A 22,383-nucleotide genomic window follows, 5' to 3' on the forward strand; every position below is an offset into this window, starting at 1 on the left:
GGCATTTTGGGGCCTTAGGTCATATTAGATCGTATTTAGCTTCTGCTGGTATTATCAACAAGGTGCCCAGTATAAAGATGAAAACGGAGGGCCACGCAGACTACCAAGCCCTGTCAAGTTGAAGGTATAGTGACTTATAAGGCAATTCCTGGGTGAAGTTTGCCCCCTGCTGGTCACATTCAAAATAACATCTCTGTTCTGATTCAAATTCTAAAGGAACATTCATGAGGAGGAAAAAAAGGTGCAAAGTTCTAATAGCTAAAAACAATTATGGGCACACACAAAATGTATGTATATGCCTGCTATCAATAAGTAAAAAAGTGTAGGAGTTGATAACTCTTTGGTGTCTCAAATGAACATTATTTTATTCACTTTACTGGATAACTATCTGGCACGACTACAAGGTGTTGAATTTGGGGATCTTTTGCGCAGGATTTTACAGTCTGGCTGGAGAAAAGAACATTCTAGAAATAGCAGTAATGCCTCCAGAAGACACATATGGCAGTTCCTGAAAGACTACTACTGCAACCCTCCCTGTGCATCTTCTACCTGAGAAAACAGAGACCAGAAAGCAACCTACCTACAGCCTCGCTGAGGCTCGCTGGACACAGAGCTGGAGCTAGAAACCAAGGTTCCCGCTCCTCATCTACTGGACAAATGGTTGTCCCCAACTTCGCAGGACAAGTGAGGGAGATAGAAGCAAAATGTCCTGGTAACTAGCCATGCTGATTCCAACCGTCAGGGAAGACTTTCTAGAAGACTGAAAGATGAGCCGGCCTGGAGAGGCAGAAAAGCTCCAGGAAGGCTCCTCCTACTGGAGGAAACAACCTGAGTAGAGGTAGGAGGCAGAAAGGGCCAGGGGTGTTCAGAAGCCAGTAGGGGACCCGCTGGGGCTGAAATGCAGACGAGGTGCCGCACGTGTTGGTTTCAACACTATAAATATACACACTGACACTGGTCAGGGATCAGGAGGGAACCATGGGACTAGAAATGAATTTTCACCGAGTTCCCTTTTTTCCCTTCCAGTTACTTAAGTCCACAACTGAAAGAGAGGTGGCAATGAACACTATGCCACTCGCTGAGGGACCAAGGCAGCAGGAAGGGTCTGAGTGGCAAAGGCTCTGTCAGCCCTCCCGCTGGGGGGGAAAAGCGGGGGGGGGGGGTGTCACGCTGCAGGGCAGTGTTTCTCAACTGGCTGTCAGGTTTTCAAATGCCACCCTCACACTTTCTGCACCTCCTTCATGTTTTACTTTTACTTCAACAGATTTATTTAAAGGAAAACGTTAGCTCCTCAATGGAAAGCTAGCATTACCAGTCATATAGAAGGTTAACTGTGAAAAACTATCACTTTTTAAAATCACAGAACTTACTTTATCATAGCTAGGTATTGCTGTTTGCCCAAAGTCTGACCTACAGCTAGGTCAAGCTAGCTTACAAGCTAGGTTAAGAGCACATTTAGAACGGTGTGAACGGAGACTTTCCTGCTGCCGTGAGCTGAGGGACTGAAGGCCAGTGGAAAAGACAGGAACTATGAGGCTCAGCGCCTATCTCTGGGAAGTGTGGCCATGAGGACAAAGAGTGAGACAAGAGGAAATCATGGGTCTGCAAGTCAGGGGCAAACGTTTATCACTATTTCTGGAAACCTAGATTTCAGTCCATTTTTAATCACTGAATGAGTCGGGTCTTTGGCTTCTCCTGGAGAGAAGTTTCTGCTCTGTAACGGAGAGACCTATAAAGATTTCCTTCCCAATCCTGTACCCACTGTTTTCTCTGTCCCGCTTCTAGATCCTGTGGCCCCTCCAAAGGCCCATGAATACATTCAGACCCAGCCAAGTGATGAGATGCTTAAAGAAAAGGTGACACACGCCATTAGAGGTGACCCTCTTCCGGCTAGCTGTCGGTGTGCGGAAGGCCCCGTGTGGGGTAGCCTCCTCCAAGGGTCAGGACCCACCCTGGTGACTCCCCGCTATAGATGAGCCTGGACAGGGCCAAGGACGCCCGGGCGCTTCTAAACCTGGCCTCTCATATGAGCACCACCGTGAAACCAGGAGGGCCCGCTACAGCCACCCGTGACCAGCTGTGGTGAGAGAGGCATGGGTCAAAAAGCAAACCTCTGGCAGACCCACAGACCAGAGAAAACCTAGAGTACGTGAGGGGGCTGCACTCTGCGTGTATATTCACACCGACGGATGCCCAAGCGGCTGCTTCTATACTAAAACTGCTCTCGGTTATTTCTCAATAAAGAACTAAAAAGAAAAGGGAAGAAGTATGAGGTAAGGAATGACGTTCACAAATGCACTTTATTTTTGAGAGACTGAATCCATCAAAGCGAGGACAAGGAGATCATTTATGTCAGGGGAATCCCTAATCGCCCCCTCCTGGCATTTAGCTGCTCAAGCTGCAAAGCAGCGAGTCCCCTGCAGCAGGCTGGCTGCTCAGGATACCTAACTTTTTCCTCTGAAAGTTTTTCTGTTCAATAAGATTGTTTCGTATGATCAACACTGCATTTCTGGAAGGGACCGCAGTAAAGACAATTTCATGCTAACAGACCCACTACTGCATGAACAGCATAGTGCATGGCCTTTCCGTGAACCTGATAAATGCGTGCGTGTGAGGTTTGTGGATGGGCATGGCTGTAGAATGAGAGGCATGTTCTATTACACTAATTAGCTGGCTGACCTTGGGCGGCAGGCCAAGGGCTTTTCTAACTCTAAGATTTTATACCTGAGTCCCTTAAGCGCCCCAGGCCTCACTTTCTCCCTCTCTACACTGAAGGGACCCCGCACTCCATGACTTCCCAGGTCTCTCCCCAGCTCTGTGAATGACACTGACCCTGCCCCATTTACACCATTCCCTGTCTGACCACCTTCCCCCCCAGCAGCCCCTTCCTTGGAACTGGCTTATCTGGCCCCAAAATTTCAATTACTGGGATGTGCTGGTTTGGAGATTCCAAAGTCAACATGGCAAGAAAAAACAAAAAAGGAAGGGAGGAAGGGAGAAAGGGAGGAAGGAAACCCTCTTTCCTTTATTCAATCTTCTTTAAAAATATTTATTTGAGAGAGAGAACAAGTAGGGGGAGGGCAGAGGGAGAGGGAGCGAATCTCAAGTAGATTCAGCAGTGCAGAGCCTGTCAGGGGCTCGATCCCACACCCCTGAGATCATGACCTGGGCCGAAACCAAGAGTCGGCCGCTTAACGGACTGAGCCACACAGGTGCCCCTACTCAATCATTTTTAGAGACAATAAACACAAACTCCCTACATCAGAAATTTAGCACATTTTCCATCTCGGGCCTCCCTTCTCTTTCCTTAGGGGTTGTCAAAACCAGCCACTACTTTTCCAATTGCACAGGGAAATTTATTTTCCCTTTACCCTCCTCTCCTGAACACTTACTCCAATCTTAACATTCCTGGTGTTTTCTTCCTGCTTACTAGGACTCCTCTCTACTTCCTTTCCCTCTGCGTAGCTGGAAAGAGGATGTCTGGTCGTGCAGAACCCTCCAAACCTCCAAATCAAGCTCCCCAGAAAGCAGCCCTTTGTTGTCTGGGTCCCAGAGGACTCAGAGCCCTGGGCTCAACCATTTGGGATCCGGCCAGCCTATGTGTGGGTGCTGAGCTCTGATCCTAATTTGAACAACTGGCTTAAAACCAGCGGCTGGTGGGGCTCTGGAGTCAGAGGGTTCAAAGCAGAGTTTCACCATTCACTAGCTGTGTGCTCTCAGGCAAAAGCCACTAAAAACTGCAAAATCAGTGATACCACCACATTCTGCTTCACAGGATTGTTCAAAGAGTCAAATGAGCTAATTCATGCAAAGCATTTAGCATAGGACATGGCACACAAGAAGTGTTCGGTGAAGAGTGGCTGTTACCAACATTATTATTATTCTCACCCCAGTCTCTACTCCCTATGCTGCTAATCACTGCCCAGGCTGGACATGCTTTCTCCTCCTTGGTGCTGCAACTGAATCCAGCCCTGAGGTGGGTTCTGGCTAGGCCTGCCCAGCTGAGTTGCTTCATACTTTTTGCTTCTAGACCCCTCATTTCGCGCCCCCACTTCCCACATTCCTGCTGCCCCTTGCTGAACTTGCCTGGAGCCCTCAGTAGACATGTCCAGCAGCCAGCCCTCACCGCCTGGCCTGGATGGATGCTGCCTCCCATCCCTACATGAGAAACACTCTGCCTGGCTCCCAGGGCCTCTCCACCAGCTGGACCCTGCGTCCTACAACGATATTAACTTCGCCTCCAGCATTAACCTCCAGGTTTCTCAGCGGGCACCCCTCTCCTGTTTCCCATCTCCTGCTTTACTTTCTCTGCCTCTTGGTTCCCTTCCTTCATTTCGGCCACTTCTGTTTATCCCTGTCTAAAAGGCAACTTGTTCTGGCTTTCAAATCCTCTCGAAAGGATTCCCCACTGCTGGGAAGCTTCTAGAATTCGGTGAAATTGTTTCTATGCTCCTTAGCACACACAACCCTCTATATCACACACGCAGCCTCACGCAGTGACTTCTACAGCTCTGCTTGACGGGGTTGACCACAGAAAACAACTTGGTACCTACCCCAAAGTCCTTTCCCCTTCCTCTGGATTCAAACCCTAATTTTGTTTGGGGTGGCAACGAGCCCAACTGAAAATAATCAATTCCCCAGCCTCTTTCACATTGAGGGGTGGGCATACACCACATTTCTGACCAATGAGGAAGATGCAGCAGTCCCTGGAAAGTACATCCCCCCATTCTGTCTCCTCCAAAAGGCAAATTCCTGCTAAGAAACAGCCCTATACCTTCACCTCCATGTCATTCTCCCTTCTTCTTCGCTGGAAAACAGAGGTGAGGCCTGGAGGTACAACAGTCATCATATAACCATGAGGCATGAACATGATGACGAAGGCCCACATGTGAAGGATGGTGGGAAGGAGGATGGAAAGAGTTCCATCCCTGTCATCACCATGGAGCTGCCACACCAGCCTTAGACTGTGGAGCCTGGACCTCTTGCTTTTTGAGACAAATCTCTTTCTGTTTAAGCCTCTGCTAGTGGGGTTCCCTGTTGCTTGCAGATATAAATGCAACCTCAACTAATACAACACATCCAGTGGCAAATGAGAGGTCATCCTGATTGAGAAGGAACACAGATCCCATGGAAAAACGAATCTCACACAATCATATCTAGTTAAGCATACAGTCTCTTAAGAGAAAGCAAGCATTTGAATTGGATGCAGAACAGTGCAATCTCAGGATAGGAATGAGCAACATCACCAAAATCTGCTGGGAAAAAAGGCATCCAACTTAGGGAGAAAAGATGAGCTGACTCTCTCCACAGCTTTGTCTGGTCTAAAAAGAGAACACTCTGCCATCAAGAATGGAGATAATCCCCACCTTTAAGATAATTCCACATGAGGAGAAATGGGTCTTTTAACTCCTACAAATATCCCAAACTATGTCACGTCAAAAAGGCATTCAGAGGCGCCTGGGTGGCTCAGTAGGTTAAGCGTCTGCTTTTGGCTCAGGTCATGATCTCAGGATCCTGGGATCGAGTCCTGCATCAGGCTCCCTGCTTGGCCAGGAGTCTGGTCTCCCTCTCTCTCCCTTTGTGCTCTCTCTCTCAAATAAATAAATAAAATCTTTAAAAAAAGGCATTCAGAAGAGGTGTGATAGATAATGTGTCCCTCACACCACTGGTCACATACCTGTCAACACTTCAGTGCTCCCTGTTCTCTAAATAATAAACCATGTGCCTGGAGTTCAAGGTCCTGCACTCAAGCCCATTTCTACCTTATCTATTTCCATCCACTTCTCTAGGCAAACCCTGGGCTTTAGTCACCCAGCCCTGTTCATTCCAAAGCCCCTGTGGCACATTCAGGCCGCTGTGCCTGGAAGGCCTGTCCCGCCTCAGTGTCTGTCAGCTGTTTCACTTCAAGGCAGTGATTTCTAAACTAAAATATTTCAAGGAACTATCTAGAAAGCATATTTCAGAAGTTCAAATGTCCCTTCTGAGTTCTGGAGGGCCTGTGAGACCACTTTGTTCTAACGCTGAAGAGACAGAGCGTGACGGTGCCTAGCTTTCGGCGCAGGCTCACACTGGACCTCTCCTCCTCTCCCTCCCCGTTCAGTGCCCACTGAGAAGAAATGCGGTATACCCCAAGGCTTATGTATTGGGATTTCCCAGGATCAAATTCCAGTGCTGAAAAGAGAACTCGGAGATCATCTAGTTCGGACCCCTCAGGGAGCCTCCATCCCAAGAGTCCACATGTCTTGCCCTGAGGTGACATGGTGTGTGAGTGGCAGAAGGGGACTAGAACACAGGCAGATGTCCCAACTCCTAACAGGTGCCTGGGGAAAGGGTTAGTGGCCTTAAGAAAGGAGGGTGACCAGAAAGGAGCTCAGGAAATGGCCTCCAAGGCAGACACCTGACTGTATTTCACATGTACTCGGAGCACCCCGCTCTGGGCTGATCCTGGATTACTCTGCCCTCAGCCTTGAAAAGGAGTCAGAGGCCCGAAACCAGAGGCGGGGCTGCCGAGGCACCAGCAACTACAACCGGCTCTCGAGCTGGCTGCCTGGGAATGGATCCAGTTCTTGGAGGGCACAGCAGGGTTAGAAGGAATGATCATTTCCAATGCCTAATTGAACTTAATGACTAGCCTAATTAGGCCTTTTAATGGCAGGACTGGCCTGGCCTTGGCTCGGGCCCCTCAGTGCAGGCTGCATCCTTTGCACTCACCTTCCCGGGGCCCGGCGGCTGGCTGGAGCACAGCTCTGCAGACAGGGAGGCCAGAGGACGTGAAGGTCAAGTGCTCACTCCCTGTTATTCTTCCCACAGGCTGAACATGCTGGAGCCATGTTCAAACAGCCCTCGGGGAACGTCTGCTGAGGGCCTACGGGGTGCAAAGGTACTAAATCAGGAGCCAAGGGCACAAAAACGGAAGGCAGCGAGACACAGAGGACAAGAGCATGACCCTGCGGCCCAGTGCACCCGGGGTTCAAATCCTGACTGGCTCCTTACTAGCTATGGGACTTTGAGCAAGTTACTTAATCTTCTCGAACTTCTACTTCCTCATCTGTAAGCTAGGACAATAAGAGTACTACCTATCTCACGGGGGTTGTTTTTTGTTTGTTTGTTTTTTTTAAAGATTTTATTTATTTATTTGAGAGAGAGAGAATGAGAGAGAGAACACATGAGAGGGGGGAGGGTCAGAGGGAGAAGGAGACTCCCTGCTCAGCAGGGAGCCCGATACGGGACTCGATCCTGGGACTCCAGGATCATGACCTGAGCCGAAGGCAATCGCTTAACCAACTGAGCCACCCAGGCGCCCTCACGGGGGTTGTTTTAAGGATAAAGTAAGACAACTGTGCTTAGCTGTGCCCAGCACAAAAGCCACAATAAATGTGTGTGTGTGTTTTCTCATCCATTCAACAAGGGGGTGGGCAAGACATGCGGGCTGTCCACACACAGGTTCTGCAATGGGGCCCCAGAAGGTGGAATCCTGATCAGAGGGTGAAACTGTAAATTTCCTAAATCAGGGGGTTGATAATGGCATAAAAACTAGAAATAACTGGGGCGCCTGGGTGGCTCAGTCGGTTAAGTGTCTGCCTTCAGGTCAGGTCATGATCTCGGGGTCCTGGGATTGAGCCCTGTATCAGGCTCCCTGCTCAGCGAGGAGTCTGCTTCTCCCTCTCCCCCTCTGCTCGTGCTCACTCTCTCTCTGTCTAATAAATAAAATCTTTTAAAAAATTAGAAATAACCTCAAGGCCCACCAACCGAGTGAATGGTGCATACTCCATAACACCACGATGCAGCAGTTAGAAACATGAAGTAAATCTGCCTGTACTAAAAGATCTCTAGGTGTACTGCTCAATGAAAAATGAAAAAAATTAAGAACACCCTTGATATGAACGTATTTATGTAAAAAAAAATAGAGATTTCAGTAAGCATACCTATTGTGTAAAATTGTATATTGAATTATACTGAATATCTATTGTTGGTAAAAGATAACCAAAGAACTGTTACCAGTAGTTACTTCTAGAGAGATGACTAGGCTTGGACGAGATGGTGGTTTCAGGCAAATTTAGCATTATCTGTCTTGTTTGAGTTTTTACATCATTAAAGTGCTCTTGCAGAGCTAAAAAAGTCTTTATTAAAAAAGTACACTCCCACTGAGTTCCCCAGCAATGGAGGGATTCAAGCGGACCCCGGACCAGCACTGCTAGAGACACTAGAATTTGACAGGAGATTGGACAAGACTGGCTCTAACCTTCTGGTTTCAAAACCCCCGCACTGTGTGATAATCCAGAGAGATACAGAAATACTCCACAGGACGCTGTGCTTTTTGGCTGTTATTTAAGGGATACTTCTGCGGGCCTATCATTTCTTCCCTGACCCTCAGAGACCCTCTTACTTTACGATCTTACCCCTGGCTCCATGAAATGAGCAGCTCTAGTCACAGGAGAATTTGCACTTCTGCAAAATGAGAAACTGCAAAGGGCCACAAGTCAAAGCCTTCACAGCACACGCTGAGAACTCACTCTAGAACCACTCCTGGTTTTCAATTACAAACATGAAATTCAAGGGACGCCTCAGTCGGTTGAGCATCTGACTCTTGGTTTCGGCTCAGGTCATGATCTCAGGGTGGTGGGATTGAGCTCTGCGCTCAGTGGGGAGACTGCTGGAGATTCTCTCTCTCCCTCCCCCTCTGCTCCTCCCCCTACTCTGTCTCTCAAATAAATCAATCTAAAAAAAAAAAAATGAAATTCAAGAGTAGCTTAACTTGTTAAGAAAAGCTGAAGGTCTGAAAGGAAGTTGAGAGCAGGCTCAGGGGGAGGTGGGGATCAGGGCCTGGACCTCATAGTCTTTCAGCGGACCTCCCCACAGGCTACCACACAGGCCTCCACACAAGTCTCCCCACGGGCAACTGGGAAGCAGTTCTGCTGACTTAGGCCCTTAGAAACACAGCCATTGGATGCCATGTGGCCTCGGGGCCTCAGCTGTCCCTTCCCTGGTACACAGGCATTAACACAAGTTCACCTCAAGTTACCGCACGTGCTCCTCCCCTCCTCCTTGGGCATCAGGTACTCACCTCTGCTCTAGGGAGGGCACTGACTAGGGCCACTTGTCAGGGAGACTGCTCCACTTTTCAGAGTGGGAAGTGAAGTATCCAAATGCTACTCCACATGGGGCTTACAGGAACAGACTGCTATCACCTTCAATTGGGAGGCACTTGACAGAATTGCAAGATTCCAATTATTTCATATTTAGTCATTTGCATAAGTAAATTGGTTTTGTGACACTAGACAAGCCATCCAGGGCTCTAACCTGCAATGACTATAACACAGAACATCTCTGCTTGCTCTAAACTGAACATCACTGTATCAATACAATCTAAGTGGAAGTGTGTGAAAATGCCCTCCACCGGAACCCCAAAGAGAAAAAGGTTGATGCATGCTTCGTATCTTTTCCTTACCCTAAGGGGTCTATATGTACCTTATCTGAAGCTTTTATGATACTTTCCAAAGGATCATGTTATATTTAGTACATGAATAAACAAGGGAAATCTGCTTTCTCAATCTGGGAAAATACCACATCTATTGTGGGCTTATGATTACTTTTATTGAGATAGGAAATTCTGGAGTACTGTGTAGCCCTTAAAAATGAGACAGTTCTACTCTGTATTGCGATTCAGAAAGACCACCAACAAATACTGTTGTATGGGGGCGCCTGGGTGGCTCAGTTGGTTTAGCATCTGCCTTCGGCTCACGTCATGATCTCAGGGTCCTGGGATTGAGTCCTGCATCAGGCTCCCTGCCAGGCAGGGAGTCTGCTTCTCCCTCTCCCTCTGCCCCTCCCACTTGTGCTCTCTAATAAATAAACAAACTCTTTAAAAAAAAAAAAGAAATACTGTTGTATGATAAAAGAAAAATAGAGAATAGACACGTTACCATTTATGTGAGGGGATAAAAGAATACATTAACCTGTATTTCTTGTAAATGCATGGAGTCTCTTTGGAAGGATACTGGTGAACGGCGGTTGCCTCTGGGAAGGGAAACAGAGTGCCTTGGGGGGAGCAGGGAAGGAGAGCTTTAGCTTCATATCATCCTTCCTTACCCTTTGAATTCTCTGCTATGTATATTCCTAATGTATATAAAAATAAATAAATAAAATTCAGATTCACTAAGAGTTCTAATGTCTCAAAAGACGACATGAAGTTATACAAAGACTCAGACGTAGGAGTTTGTTTGAAGGGTGACTTTTAGTAAGGGCCTCTTTGCTGTGCACTGCGGGGCCGAATGGGAAACGACAGTCCTGTTGCTATCTGTCCATTAGTCTCACTCCTTCCCATGAACCAGTTAGCAAAGCCGATGACATCTACCAGAATGGTACAAGTGTGTTGAGACGGGAAAGGCCTAAGGATAGAAGGAGCTGGGCACACTCCACACTTCCCACTACTTCAGTGAGGACACTTCTTTCTTCGTGAGTTATTTCAACGTAAATAGTCTAGGTGTTATTTATTTCATCTTCAGATCCTACTGCACACACGTAATTTCCAGCAATAAACAATACAATTAAATTCTACTGTGAATTCTCCAAGTTCAATTAAAATAGAAACTGATCTAGACCTTCCTTTGCCAACTTTCTGTCCAGGCTCTGAACATGGGTGGAGAGCAAAGCCAGAAATTACTCTTTGGGGAGCCTATGCAGAACAAACAAATGTAAGGTGTACATTTAAGAGATCTGTTGTTGCTGAGCCCCAAGGTTACCTTTTCTGAATCCGCCATGTCTTGGAGGCCACATAAAGGGAATGCATAAATGCATGAGAAAGCACCTGATAGAAAGTTGAGACAGAGGTCTACACTGGAGGCTCCTGTGGGCATCTCCAAAAGCCACAGAAACAGGGACATGGCGCCCAAGCCCTGGGCACAGCCACTGAAAATGGGTGCACAACTAGCTACCGAGGACTCTCCTTCTCACCAGCTCATATGCAACCGCTTCACTGATTTCACCTTATCTTGGACACTCATCTCTCATGGCCGACCTCACTGAGAACCAAGTTCACCCACGGTGCCCAGGACCCCCGGTCCCGCCATGCCGATCCCAGGTTCCTTGTGACGGTGGGCAGCATGTGGAAAATAAATTCTCAATTTTTCTAATTTGTTTTGGTTTTTTTTGAAAACTAAATAAACAAAATTACGTTTATTGATGAAAATCTGAAGGTCAAGGATTAAGATTTTATACTTGGACAGACCTGGGGATCCTTGGTCCCTTTTTAATTACTAGAGCTCTGTAAGAAATGTCCCAGACTCACTCCCTGATCAAGTATGAATGGAGCACCTCAGTGTGCCAGGCCCTCCAGACTCAGAAGCAGAAAATACAGACACCAATCTCTTGTCAAAGAACTGCTGACTATTATTAGTAATGCCAATGCCCAGGCAGCTGCAGCTCTCGAACAGTTCAGTAGAAAGAGCCACAGGTGGTAAAACATTACCCAGAAGGGTGTTTGTTGTACCAGCCTTTCCACTTTCTTACAGGTTTGAAACTTCTTGAAATAAAGACTGGAGCGGGGAGCCAAGGGCAGGATCATAGATATGAACTGTATTTCAGGCAACCAAAGAGTTGACAAAAGAAAGCTCTTTATACAAGAATTTTTGTTAAGGGAAAATTGGAAAGTCACCATTTGACATCCTTCAACTGGTATCACTCTCTAGGCAACAATTCTCCACGGATGCTACGGCCTCCAGGTGGGAGTTTGATGGGGAGCAGAAATGGAGGGCACATTCCTGGCCCCACTTCACGAAGCCTCGCTTCACATGGAACCCCCGCACACCTGCGCCTCTCACGCCTGCCTGTGCCTTCGGATGTGACGCAGCAGGATGGGCACAGGACCACCCTCAAAGTACGCCTGCCAAAACAGTCAGCCGGAATCTAACTTGCTAGATTAATCCAGATCTAACCACCAGCTTCACAAGGAACCTGAAGGACAGAGGAACCAGCTAAACACCATGATCAGGAAGCGTGAGCCAAATCCAGAATGTGGGACACTCTGCAAGACTATTTTCCCCAACCCCCCCCAAAAAAAGAAAGAAAAGGAAAAAAAGAAAAAAAATCAGTGGCATGGAGAGAAAGGGAGGCAGGGGGTTTGCAGAACAAAAGGGAGACTAAAGACATCTAATAACGAAATACAAGGTGTAGACCTTGATTTGCCCTTTTTACAATCCAACTGTAAAAAGACATCTTTGAGACAATGGAAGTATCTGAATATGGCTAGATATCAGATGACATTAAGGAAGCGTTTTTAATTTTGATAGGATAATGGAATGATGGTTAATAAACAAAAATAGTCCTTATCAGTTAATAAAAAGTATCTTCAGCAGGAGAGGAAGCAGGGAGAGGAACGACATTCTTCGTATATTGTCAAGCTTCTCTATTTATCCTTGGACTCATAAAGGATAAAGGATTTCTCACAGCTACATGCATACCTTCTTAAGACTGAGTAACTACATACATACATACATATACACATATAGATATAAAACCCAGTACTATACATATAACTCCAATCCTTCCTTCATCTTTTCCAACAGAAAACACTTAAAACTATCATTTTAATGGAAAACTAGCGTGACAGACAAGACCACGTGTGGTTACAGCCTAGGGGCCTTGGCAACTCTGGGCCTGGCCCAGCAGCTCAGCGGCCGAGCCCACACATCTTGGCACACCCGTAGCCACGGGGCGGCACGGGGCACGCCAGTGGTGAAATTCCAGCTAAGCTCCCCGCCACGCTAAGAAACTGACTTCCGTGGGGAGAGAAAGCCTGTCACAATGCTAGTGCAAGAGGACAAAACACGTGTTTGCAAAGGGGCTTATAGATCTAGGAGCCCAGCAGCTCCGTGAGTTTTTGCCTTTCACACTTCCGTAGCCTAATAAGAATGAACTACTCACTGCTAACAAGCAGGTAAAGAGACTCTGGTATGGCAATGACACAGAGAGAGAGAGGACAGAGGCCCTTTAGTATTCTTGGAACATCTATGCCATTAAAAAAGAGAGAGAGAGGGAGAGAGGAGGAGGGAAGGGGGCAACCTCGGGCCTGGCACTCGGCTGTTCTCCGCCATCTTGATGTCCTTGACGCGTGCAGACGGCGTGGAAGTGCTAGCACCAGAAGAGCCCAGGAGAAGGAATGAGCGGCCAATGGAGATTTATGTGAGGAGAGTGAGATGGACAAGGTAAAATTGTCAGGAGGAGTTGTTAGAAAGTAAAATATATTGTGACAATTCCACTCCTGCCGTTCATCAATAAACTGACAGATCATTTAGTGTCAATTAGGAGTGATAGATGGACAAGTCCCCATGATCCTGGGCCAAAATTAATGGCTGGGAGGGAGAGGGTGATTGAAAATGACGGCTGACATTGAGAGCAAAGTCCTGAAAGTCCCTGAGGGGCCATTACTTGCCTCATTCCCTTGCAGATCAATGCAGGGACGAACCCAAAAACAGACACTTTGAGACAAAACTTAATCAGACTACCTTTCCTTCCTCTCTTTACCGGGTCTGGTTGCCTCTTGTTCAGCTCTGTCCTCCATGGCCAAGTCAGCGACCCACAGGCTATGAGGGTGGAATCTTTGAGATGGAATCTATGAGATGGAATCTTTGGCACAGCTATGACTTTGGTGTCTGGAGAAGGAAAGGTAGTGATCCCAGGTCCAAGGCTATTCCTGAAAACGGCCCTAGCCTATGGCTCAGGGATGAGCATGTGAGTCCTGGGACCCAGAATCTCTAGCCAGTGTGCTGGTTGACACACGCTCTGCTCTCTATCTTGGGCAGTGTCATGCAAATTAAAATAAATCCCAGAAATTCATATCCCTTGGCTATGAACTCCTGGTTCATATCTGGAATTAGCCCTTCTACCTCCCACTGGCAACAACATAGCTGTAGACCTCTGTCTCCTACCTCCCTTGTAGAGGGGAACCTACCTTATAGAAAGGAACCTACCCCAACAGAGTTGGTGTCATGTACCTATAAGGTACAGCTGTGGACTGAATGTTTATGTGCCCCCCAAATTCATTTGCTGAAACCCTAATCCCTAATGGGATAGCACTTGGGGGTGGGGCCTTTGGGAGCTAATCAGAGTTAGAGGAAGTCCTGAGGGTAGAGCCCCCACGATGGTATTGGTGCTTTTATAAAACGAGGAAGAGATACAAGATCTCCCTCTCTCTGTATGCACACACCAAGGAAGGCTGTGTGAGGATATAACCAGGAAGAGGGCCCTCAACAAGAACCAGACCATGCTGGCACCTTGATCTGGGACTTCTGGCTTCCAGAACCAGCAATCAACGTGACAAATAAATGTTTGTTGTCCCGACCACCCAGTCGATGGCATTCTGTCCTAGCGGCTGGAAATGAGTCAGTGCCATTATTATCATTTCAAAAGAATTCAAGCTGAGCGCATGATATTCCAGCGTGAATTTCCTGCTCTAAGCAGAGTGACAATGAGGTTACCATCCCCTCAACACCTCTATGTACACCAACGCTCTCCTCACGATCCTCTGTGCATGTGAGTCCACCCAGCCTGACCCCCGTGTCCTCTGCAAGGGACTCCTGGTCACTGTGCTCCCTCTCTCCTCTGATGTCCCGTCACCAGTGTGAGCCAGTCCATTTGGTTCTCACTAGCAACGTGCTCCTTCCGCTGCTCCTGATTTTCGTGAACAAAAATGCCTGATCTTCCCAATCCAAATCCAAGCTCTTGCAGGGCAGGGGGCACAGCTACACTCTGTACCCCCTGGAGTTCCCTGCCAGGAGTAGGAGCTCATATTTTCCAACCTGAATGGGCGCGTCCTCAATGTGGCCCAACAACGGCCTCTCCTGCCCCTAGCCGGCCGCCCCCTCCTCCTTCTGCCGCACATCCGTTCTACTTTGCCTCCAGAGGCCAGCTCTCCTTGGCTCCAACAAGCTCAACAGTTTGCCTTTCTACTTTAAAAAAAGAAGAAAACCAAGGGGCCAATCCAAAATGCAATTCCCCCAATTCCCTACTCCCTCAATTTTTCTTGAGAGCTTACCCCCTTTCCAAGCTCCCTCTTATATCGGAGGAAAAACATCCCTGCCTCCTTCTGTCCAAGGTTAATCAACCTCTCTTGGAAGGTTTTATCCTTCCAAGGATCCTGCTCCTTCCAACCCCTCCTATTTCACCTGCAGTCACTCTTTCCCCACGTATGACACACATGGTTCTCGACACAAACCTCTCCTTCTAAATACTATCCCATTCTCTCCTTTCTTTCTCAGGAAAGGAGCCTAGATCACTATTTCCTCACCTCAGTCCCTCTTCAGCCCATAATCTGGCTTCTGCCCCAGTGCAAATCACCATAACTTTCTCAAAGGCCCCTAGTAACCTCCGAACTGCCAAATCCAAGGCTCCGTCCTTGGCTTCTATTTGTGTAGATGTACCAAGTTGTACCTCCCTTTTGACCTCTCTTCCAGAATCTCAAACTGGAAAATTATCTGTGTGGATGACCACCAGCCTACAAATCAGGTCTCTCCTTCTGCGTTCCCTACCTGACGGCACTGCCCCCCAACCAAGTCATCAAAGCGAGGCACCTTGCAGGACCTTCCACTCCTCCCTCTTTTGCCCTGTATCTGACCAATGGCACTTCTGTGACCTCTAGCTCCAAAACATCCCCAGAGCTCCTCTCCTGTCCATGCTCACACCACTGCCCTCATCCAGCTCTTATCCACCTTCAAATCCACCTTCAAACAGAGTATTACCTTCCGAACAGCGCTTCCAACCTTCCAGATCTCCACTTCCCACACTGATAGCAAAGTGACCTGATCTGATAGCAAAAACACCGATGAGATGATTCATTTGTTCAAATCAACAGTCCCTGAGCACTTGTTATGGACTGGTACTATTCGAGGTACTGGGCATATGTAAATAAGAGTGTGTCTCCTCTCAAGAAGCTTATGTTAAGGGGGGCAGGAGGGTTGGGGTGGCTGGGTGACGGACACTGGGGAGGGTATGTGCTATGGTGAGCGCTGTGAATTGTGTAAGACTGATGAATCACAGACCTGTACCCCTGAAATAAATAATACATTATATGTTACTAAAAAGAAAAAAATAATAATAATATGCCACCCTCACGAGGCTGCTGAACAGCACAAATTAATACACATGACATTTACAACTGCGGCATGCACGTGGCTACTGAACGCTTGAAACGTGGCTAATGCCACACAATCCCATTCCGAGTGGGAACGTGGAACTTCTCATTTTTATTTATTTATTTTTTAAAAGATTTTATTTAGTTATTTGACAGAGAGACAGAGACAGAGAGAGAGGGAACACAAGCAGGGGGAGTGGGAGAGGGGGAAGCAGACTTCCCGACCCGATGCGGGGCTCGATCCCAGGACCCTGGGATCCTGACCCGAGCCGAAGGCAGACGCTTAACGACTGAGCCACCCAGGCGCCCCTCTCATTTTTATTTAATTTATTGGTTTAAATTTTTAAACTACACTCAGTTGATTTACTGGAAAACTTTTAAATATGTTTGGAACGGAGTTAATATGAGAATCTACTTTTCAACTGTAAATTTTATAAAATCGAAACACCGACCAAGTGTTTCTTAGACAAATTTAGCATCTGAATTGAGATGCACTGTAAATGTAAAATTCATGCGTGTCAAGGACACATTAAAAAAAAAAGAGTATAAAATTTTTTTTAAAAAGCAGCTTACGTTACAGGAGAGAGAAAAAGACTGTATGTACGTGCACACACACAAACACATGCATGTACGTATGCATATATGTCACGTGCTGATACACTAAGTAAGAGATGGGAGCACAGAGTGACGAGGGGTGCTACTTTATATAAACTGAGGGCAGGGAGAGCCTTGTCAGCCATGGTAAGAACTTTGGGATTTACTTGGACTATGGGGAATGCCACTGGAGGGCTCTGAGGAGACAAGGGAAATGATCTCGCTTATATTGTAAAAAGGTCCCTTTGGCTCTGTGGAGATAAGACGGAGAGAGAAAGGATGCAGGGGAGACCAGTCGGTATGTTCTCCGTCGAGTCAATGCTAGAAATGACAGCGGCTGCAGCCGAGCACCGGCAGCACAGACCACAGACGGATTTCATCTGTAGACTTCACCCGCTTGGCTGATAGACTGAACGTGGGCGGAGATAAGAGAGGTGTCCAGGAGGATTCCAAAGTTTATGGTCTGAAGTAACGGGGAAGAGAAGAGTCACCATTTATGGAGATCTGAGGGGGACTTTGGGAGGTGCAGGTTAGGGGATGGGACAGGAGGGGTGACAAGGAACAGGACTGATTCAGATATGCTATGATTGAGTTGTGTATCCAAGTGGAAACATCAACTGGATGACTGGATGTTCAGGGAAAGGACTGGAGGGATATATACTTTGGAGTCGTCGCTGTGCACGTGATAGTCAAACTCCCGAGACTGGGTCAAGATCCTGCAATTGTGTGTGTTGACGCTGAAGAGAGGAGGTTCGAGGATGGGCCCTGGGTCCCCCAACATTGAGAGAGGTCAGACTAGGCCACAGACTTAGGAGCCACACAAGACAATACTTTGAAAAGTAACATACGGAATGGAAAAGCATCTTTTTCCCAGAGCAAACTGATTTGATCTGGAAAAATCTTTAATATATTCATTGATATATTCATTTAATATATTCATTTTTGAGATTTCCTTTTGTTCTCTAAGCAGCAGATACAGGGTTTGTCTCATCTCCATATTTCAAAATAAATTCCAGATATTACAAGCACGAATATCCCCTAATGCCTTAGAAAAATGGGGCTACTCTAGAAGACTCTCACTGATATATGAGACCTATGTTTCAAAGTTACCTTCTTGTTCTTGGTTAGCACTAAAAAGTAGTGCTATATTCTATAAAGGAAAGAGTGTGGTAATTGTCGGCATATGAATACACAGAAAAACCACTAGAAGAGAATAACAAGTCTAAATGTAGACTCAGGTACATACGAAGATGTAGAATTATGATACAGGTGGTTTCTAAATTTACCAGAGAAAGATGGATTTTTAAATAAATGGTGGTGGGACCATAGCCATTTGGAAACAAATAAAACTGATCCATACCTTATATCATACAATAGAATTAATTCCGAACGGATCAGAGATCTAAATTTTTCAAATGAAAGGGTGTGGTCCTGTTCCAATAAAACATGATCTATAAAAACTGGCAGCTAGCTTGTGGGTCAAAGTTTGCTGAATCCTAATATATAGAAACAAAGAAGAGTAAACTAAAATTGTACATATTTATGTTGAATTCTGCAAAAAAAAAAAAAAAAAGGTATAGGTAGGATAGACCAAAAGCTAATAAAGAGATTACCCATATGGGATGGATGGAAATGAGGTGGAGGGAATAAGGATGGGAGTGAGACATCTCTGAGTATGTGTTTCTATACTATTTTGATATGATAAGAAGTACACAAAATCACCTGTTCTTGCCCAAAACCTACAACTTGAACCTGATCATGAGAAATCGGTCAGAGAAAAACCAGAATTTAAGACACTCTACAAGACGACTGGCCTGGACTCCTCAAAAAAAAACACAATGAATGGGAGAACAGGGGGGGAATTGGAATTATTTTAGATCAAGAGAGGTATTTTAGATAAGATAAATTTATCGTTATCTAAATAGATTTATCTAGATAAACTTAAATAAAAATTATTTTAGATAAAGAGGCAGAACTACCCGACACAATGCGTGAACTCTAACTGGATCCTGAGGCTATAAAAGACATTTCGGGACAATTGAGTAAATTTAAATATAAACTATTATTAAGTATTAAATCATTATGAAATTACTTGGATGTGATAATCATACTGTGATCATCTGGAGAATGTCCTTAATCTTGAAAAATGCATGCTGAAGTATTTAGAGGTGAAATATCATGACTTCTGCAACTTGTTTTCAAATGATTCAGGGGGAATAAAGTGTATGTGTGTGAGACAGAGGGGGAAAGGAAGGGAGGAAAGAATTAGAAAAAATATATATTTTTAAGGCAACAAGTACTGAAGGAAATTCTAGACAAGAGTAATGTCTATGTTTCAAAGAAAAAGAAATTCCCTTCCCAAGTCTACCTTAAATAGTTAAGCTTGATAGTCAGCCATCCTCTGCTGGTGTAGTAAATCTTTTTTTCTGGTTTACTATTCATCTAAGACTTCGTGCAAGGGATTAAAGACCAAAGTGGTTTGTAATCCTACAATGACTAACAGGCAATTCCATTCTGTTCAGAAAGTTACTTTAAGAACACAGAATGAGGGTCAAAATGTACAAACTTCCAGTTATCAAAGGAGTAAGTCATGGAGATGTTATGTACAGCATGGTGACTACAGTTAATAATACTGTACTGCATATTTGAAAGCTGCTAAGAGAGTAGATCTTAAAGGTTCTCAGCACAAGGAAAAATTTGTTTATAACTATGTATGGTGACAAATGCTAACTGTACATTGTGGCGGTCATTGCCAATTTATACAAATACTGAATCATTATGTTGTACACCTGAAACCCATATAATGTTATACGTCATTTGTGCCTCAATTTCTTAAAAAAAGAACACAGAATGCTACAAAGATGGATGAACTTTGAAAATACCAGGCCAAGGGAAAGAAGTCAGTCACAAAGGACCACATAAAGTAGGATTCCATGTATGTGAAATGTCCAAACAGGCCAGTCAGAGAGACAGCAGAATGGTGGCTGCCCAGGGTTAGGAAGACTGGGGGGACGTGGGAAATAACTGCTAACAGGTACCGGGTTTCTTTGAGGAGAGGGTGATAAAAATGTTCTAAAACTGACTGTGGTGTTGGTAGCACAACTCTGTTAAGGCACCAAGAACGACTGAATTGTACATTTTAATGGGTGAATTACATGGAATAAGAATTACACCTCAAGAAAGTTGTTCTAAAAAAATTAAAGAAAAACAACCCAAGAGCCAAGTGCCCACTTCCACCCTCACAAGCGGCTGGCACTTACTTTGAAGCCTTCATGGAATCATCTGCCCAGCCTCCGTGCCTGCGGGGCGGTTTGGGAGGGGGAGCCTAAAAGGGGACAAGAAGCCAAAATCATAGTCACTCACCACTGGCATTCACGCATGCAGGGGATGAGGTTGAGGCCACCTGAACCAATATTCTATCAAATCCTTCCAATAAAAATACAGTAACCTTTTTAATTTACTTTCAAAATCTGGGTGCTTTCGAGCCCTTCTGGTGGGTATATAAAAGCAAGATCTGTAGGGCACAGTCTACTGAAAGCCTTAGAAATGCTTCATACTTTCTAAGCCAGCGATTCTAATCCAAGGAATTTATCCCAAAGAATCAGAGAGAAACATAAGTGCCGTTTCTGAAGAGTAAAAAATTCAAAACCAAAATAGACAGCAATGAGAAATTAAGTAAATCATGGAATACACACGTGAAAATACTATGTAATAACGAAGAACTATGGTAAAAGAGAGTATTTAATGAAATGAGAACGTTCGGTATATAGTAACTTTTAAAAAACATGTTGTAAAACAGTAGGTCTATGCTTCCAATTTGGCGAAAAGATTTTTAATACGTAGTATCTCGTGTTAATTAGCTATAAGTACATGAATGAGAGGGGACTCCAGTGATGGAACTGTGGGCAATTTTTAATTCCCTTCTTTGTGTTGTTGTGCATGGTTTAATTTTTTTTTACAATCACCTTATATCACTTTTATAAACAGAAAGGTAATTAAAAAAAGATATAAGAGAAAGGTTTGCTTAACAGACATAAACTAAATGGGTGGGTTAAAAATCTCAGATTACTTGGGGAAGAAGGATTCACCTGCCAAGGATGCATTCAGGAGCCCAAGTGCAGGCATTCTGGTCCAGCATATCTCAACTGGAAATAGCAAGGGCTTGTCAAGCAATCCACCGAGTCAGTCAAGTTGGATAAAAGAGCAAAGAACACTTCCTATTTTCCATTCCCCAGCATTCCCCTAGGAGTATTTTTTGAAATATCAACTTCCTTTTTCCAACAATGGCATATAACTGTCATTCTCAGTCTAAGGAGATACTTGGATGAATGGACTAAAACATGTGTTGGCCAACTTTTTCTATGAAGGGTTGAGTGGTAAATATTTTTGATTCTGCGGGCCATACAGTCTTTGTTCCCCATCAATTCTGATACCGTAAGACAATAAAGAGCTGTGGACCATAAGTAAACAAACAGGTGTTGCTGTGTTCCAATAAAACTTTATAAAAACAAGCAGTGGGCCAATTTAGCAGGAAGGATGTGGTTTACAGAACCTTGAACTAAAATGCTGTCATTGCAACATGCTTTAAATTTACCACTTAAAGCCTAACTTGTAACTTTTTAAAAAAACATCCTCTCAACATGCCAAAACACCTTTATACTTCTGATATTTTATTTTGCACCAAGATACCTTTCCTTTCTGGCTTCTCTAGTAGCACCCCAGCCTGCCAAGGACATGCATATCTATCTAGATAACGGGACTTTCTTCGGGGTGAGCCAGAACCTGCTGGAAATGACTAACTGAGAAGAAACCCAGCCCCAGAATGCCTGAATCCAACTCCGCTCCCAGCAAATGGTAAGTAGCGCTTTAGAGAAAACAAACTTGAGTTTTCTTTGCTAGAGACAGGTAATGGAGCTATCTGGAGGACTCTGTGAGAAATGACGAAAATGCAGAAGTGGAAAACAAGCTATTGTTTGTCTCTACCAGAGGGATATCCGAAGGAGATATGCTCACCGGGGCTGCCCACTCCACACATCCTTATCTGCTGTACCTGCCACCAGACACTCACCCACCCTGAGGCCATAAGGGGAAGCCTTCTAGTCCAAGACCCCCACTGCCCTGAGACACTGACCGAACCAGGGTACACCAGTCTGACCCAATTGGAACCAATCGATATCTCTGTCCCAGGAATCCAGAATTGAAGTTGTTTGGACAGCATGAGCACTGGAACTATAAGGACCAGTGGGAATCAGACTAAACCCAAAGTACCAGAAACCAAAGTTGTATCTAAGCAGAAACCAACAACCTCGTCTTGTTGAGCTCCTACTGAATGTGCTAGGGAGACCTGAAAGATTAAAGAGAACTGAATGGAACCACACTGGGCCCCTTGAGGATGTTTTAAGGCAATTTGGCCTACAGGCTATACTCCTGTGCGTCTGCAGGTAACATCCCATATTGCTTTACCCAAGGACAGGACCATCTTGTGATCATGAATATTCCTGAACTTGGAGGTCACAGACCTGTAGCCACACGTTGTGTCTGGCCAGACAGTGGCTTCTTTGTATGTTTTTATTTTTAAATTTAAGCTACCTTTGTAAAAATTGGAAGAGCTCCACATGAAATGTCATTTCCCAGCTTCTCTTGAAAACCTCTAAGAGCCAGTA

At 45.4% G+C, this 22,383-nt stretch overlaps 1 protein-coding gene across 1 annotated transcript in view; it reads right to left on the bottom strand.

Moving 5' to 3' along the window:
• IFT43 (intraflagellar transport 43) overlaps positions 1-22,383 on the bottom strand; it is an 81,614-nt gene that overhangs the window by 30,925 nt on the left and 28,306 nt on the right. Inside the window, exon 3 of the mRNA XM_081830177.1 lies at positions 19,981-20,045. Coding sequence (XP_081686303.1) covers positions 19,981-20,045 — 65 coding nt within the window. The remainder of the gene's footprint in view (positions 1-19,980; positions 20,046-22,383) is intronic.

The sequence above is a fragment of the Leptonychotes weddellii genome, chromosome 9, assembly GCF_054177405.1.
Source record: "Leptonychotes weddellii isolate Sample4059 chromosome 9, ASM5417740v2, whole genome shotgun sequence".
In the NCBI taxonomy this organism is placed as follows: domain Eukaryota; kingdom Metazoa; phylum Chordata; class Mammalia; order Carnivora; family Phocidae; genus Leptonychotes; species Leptonychotes weddellii.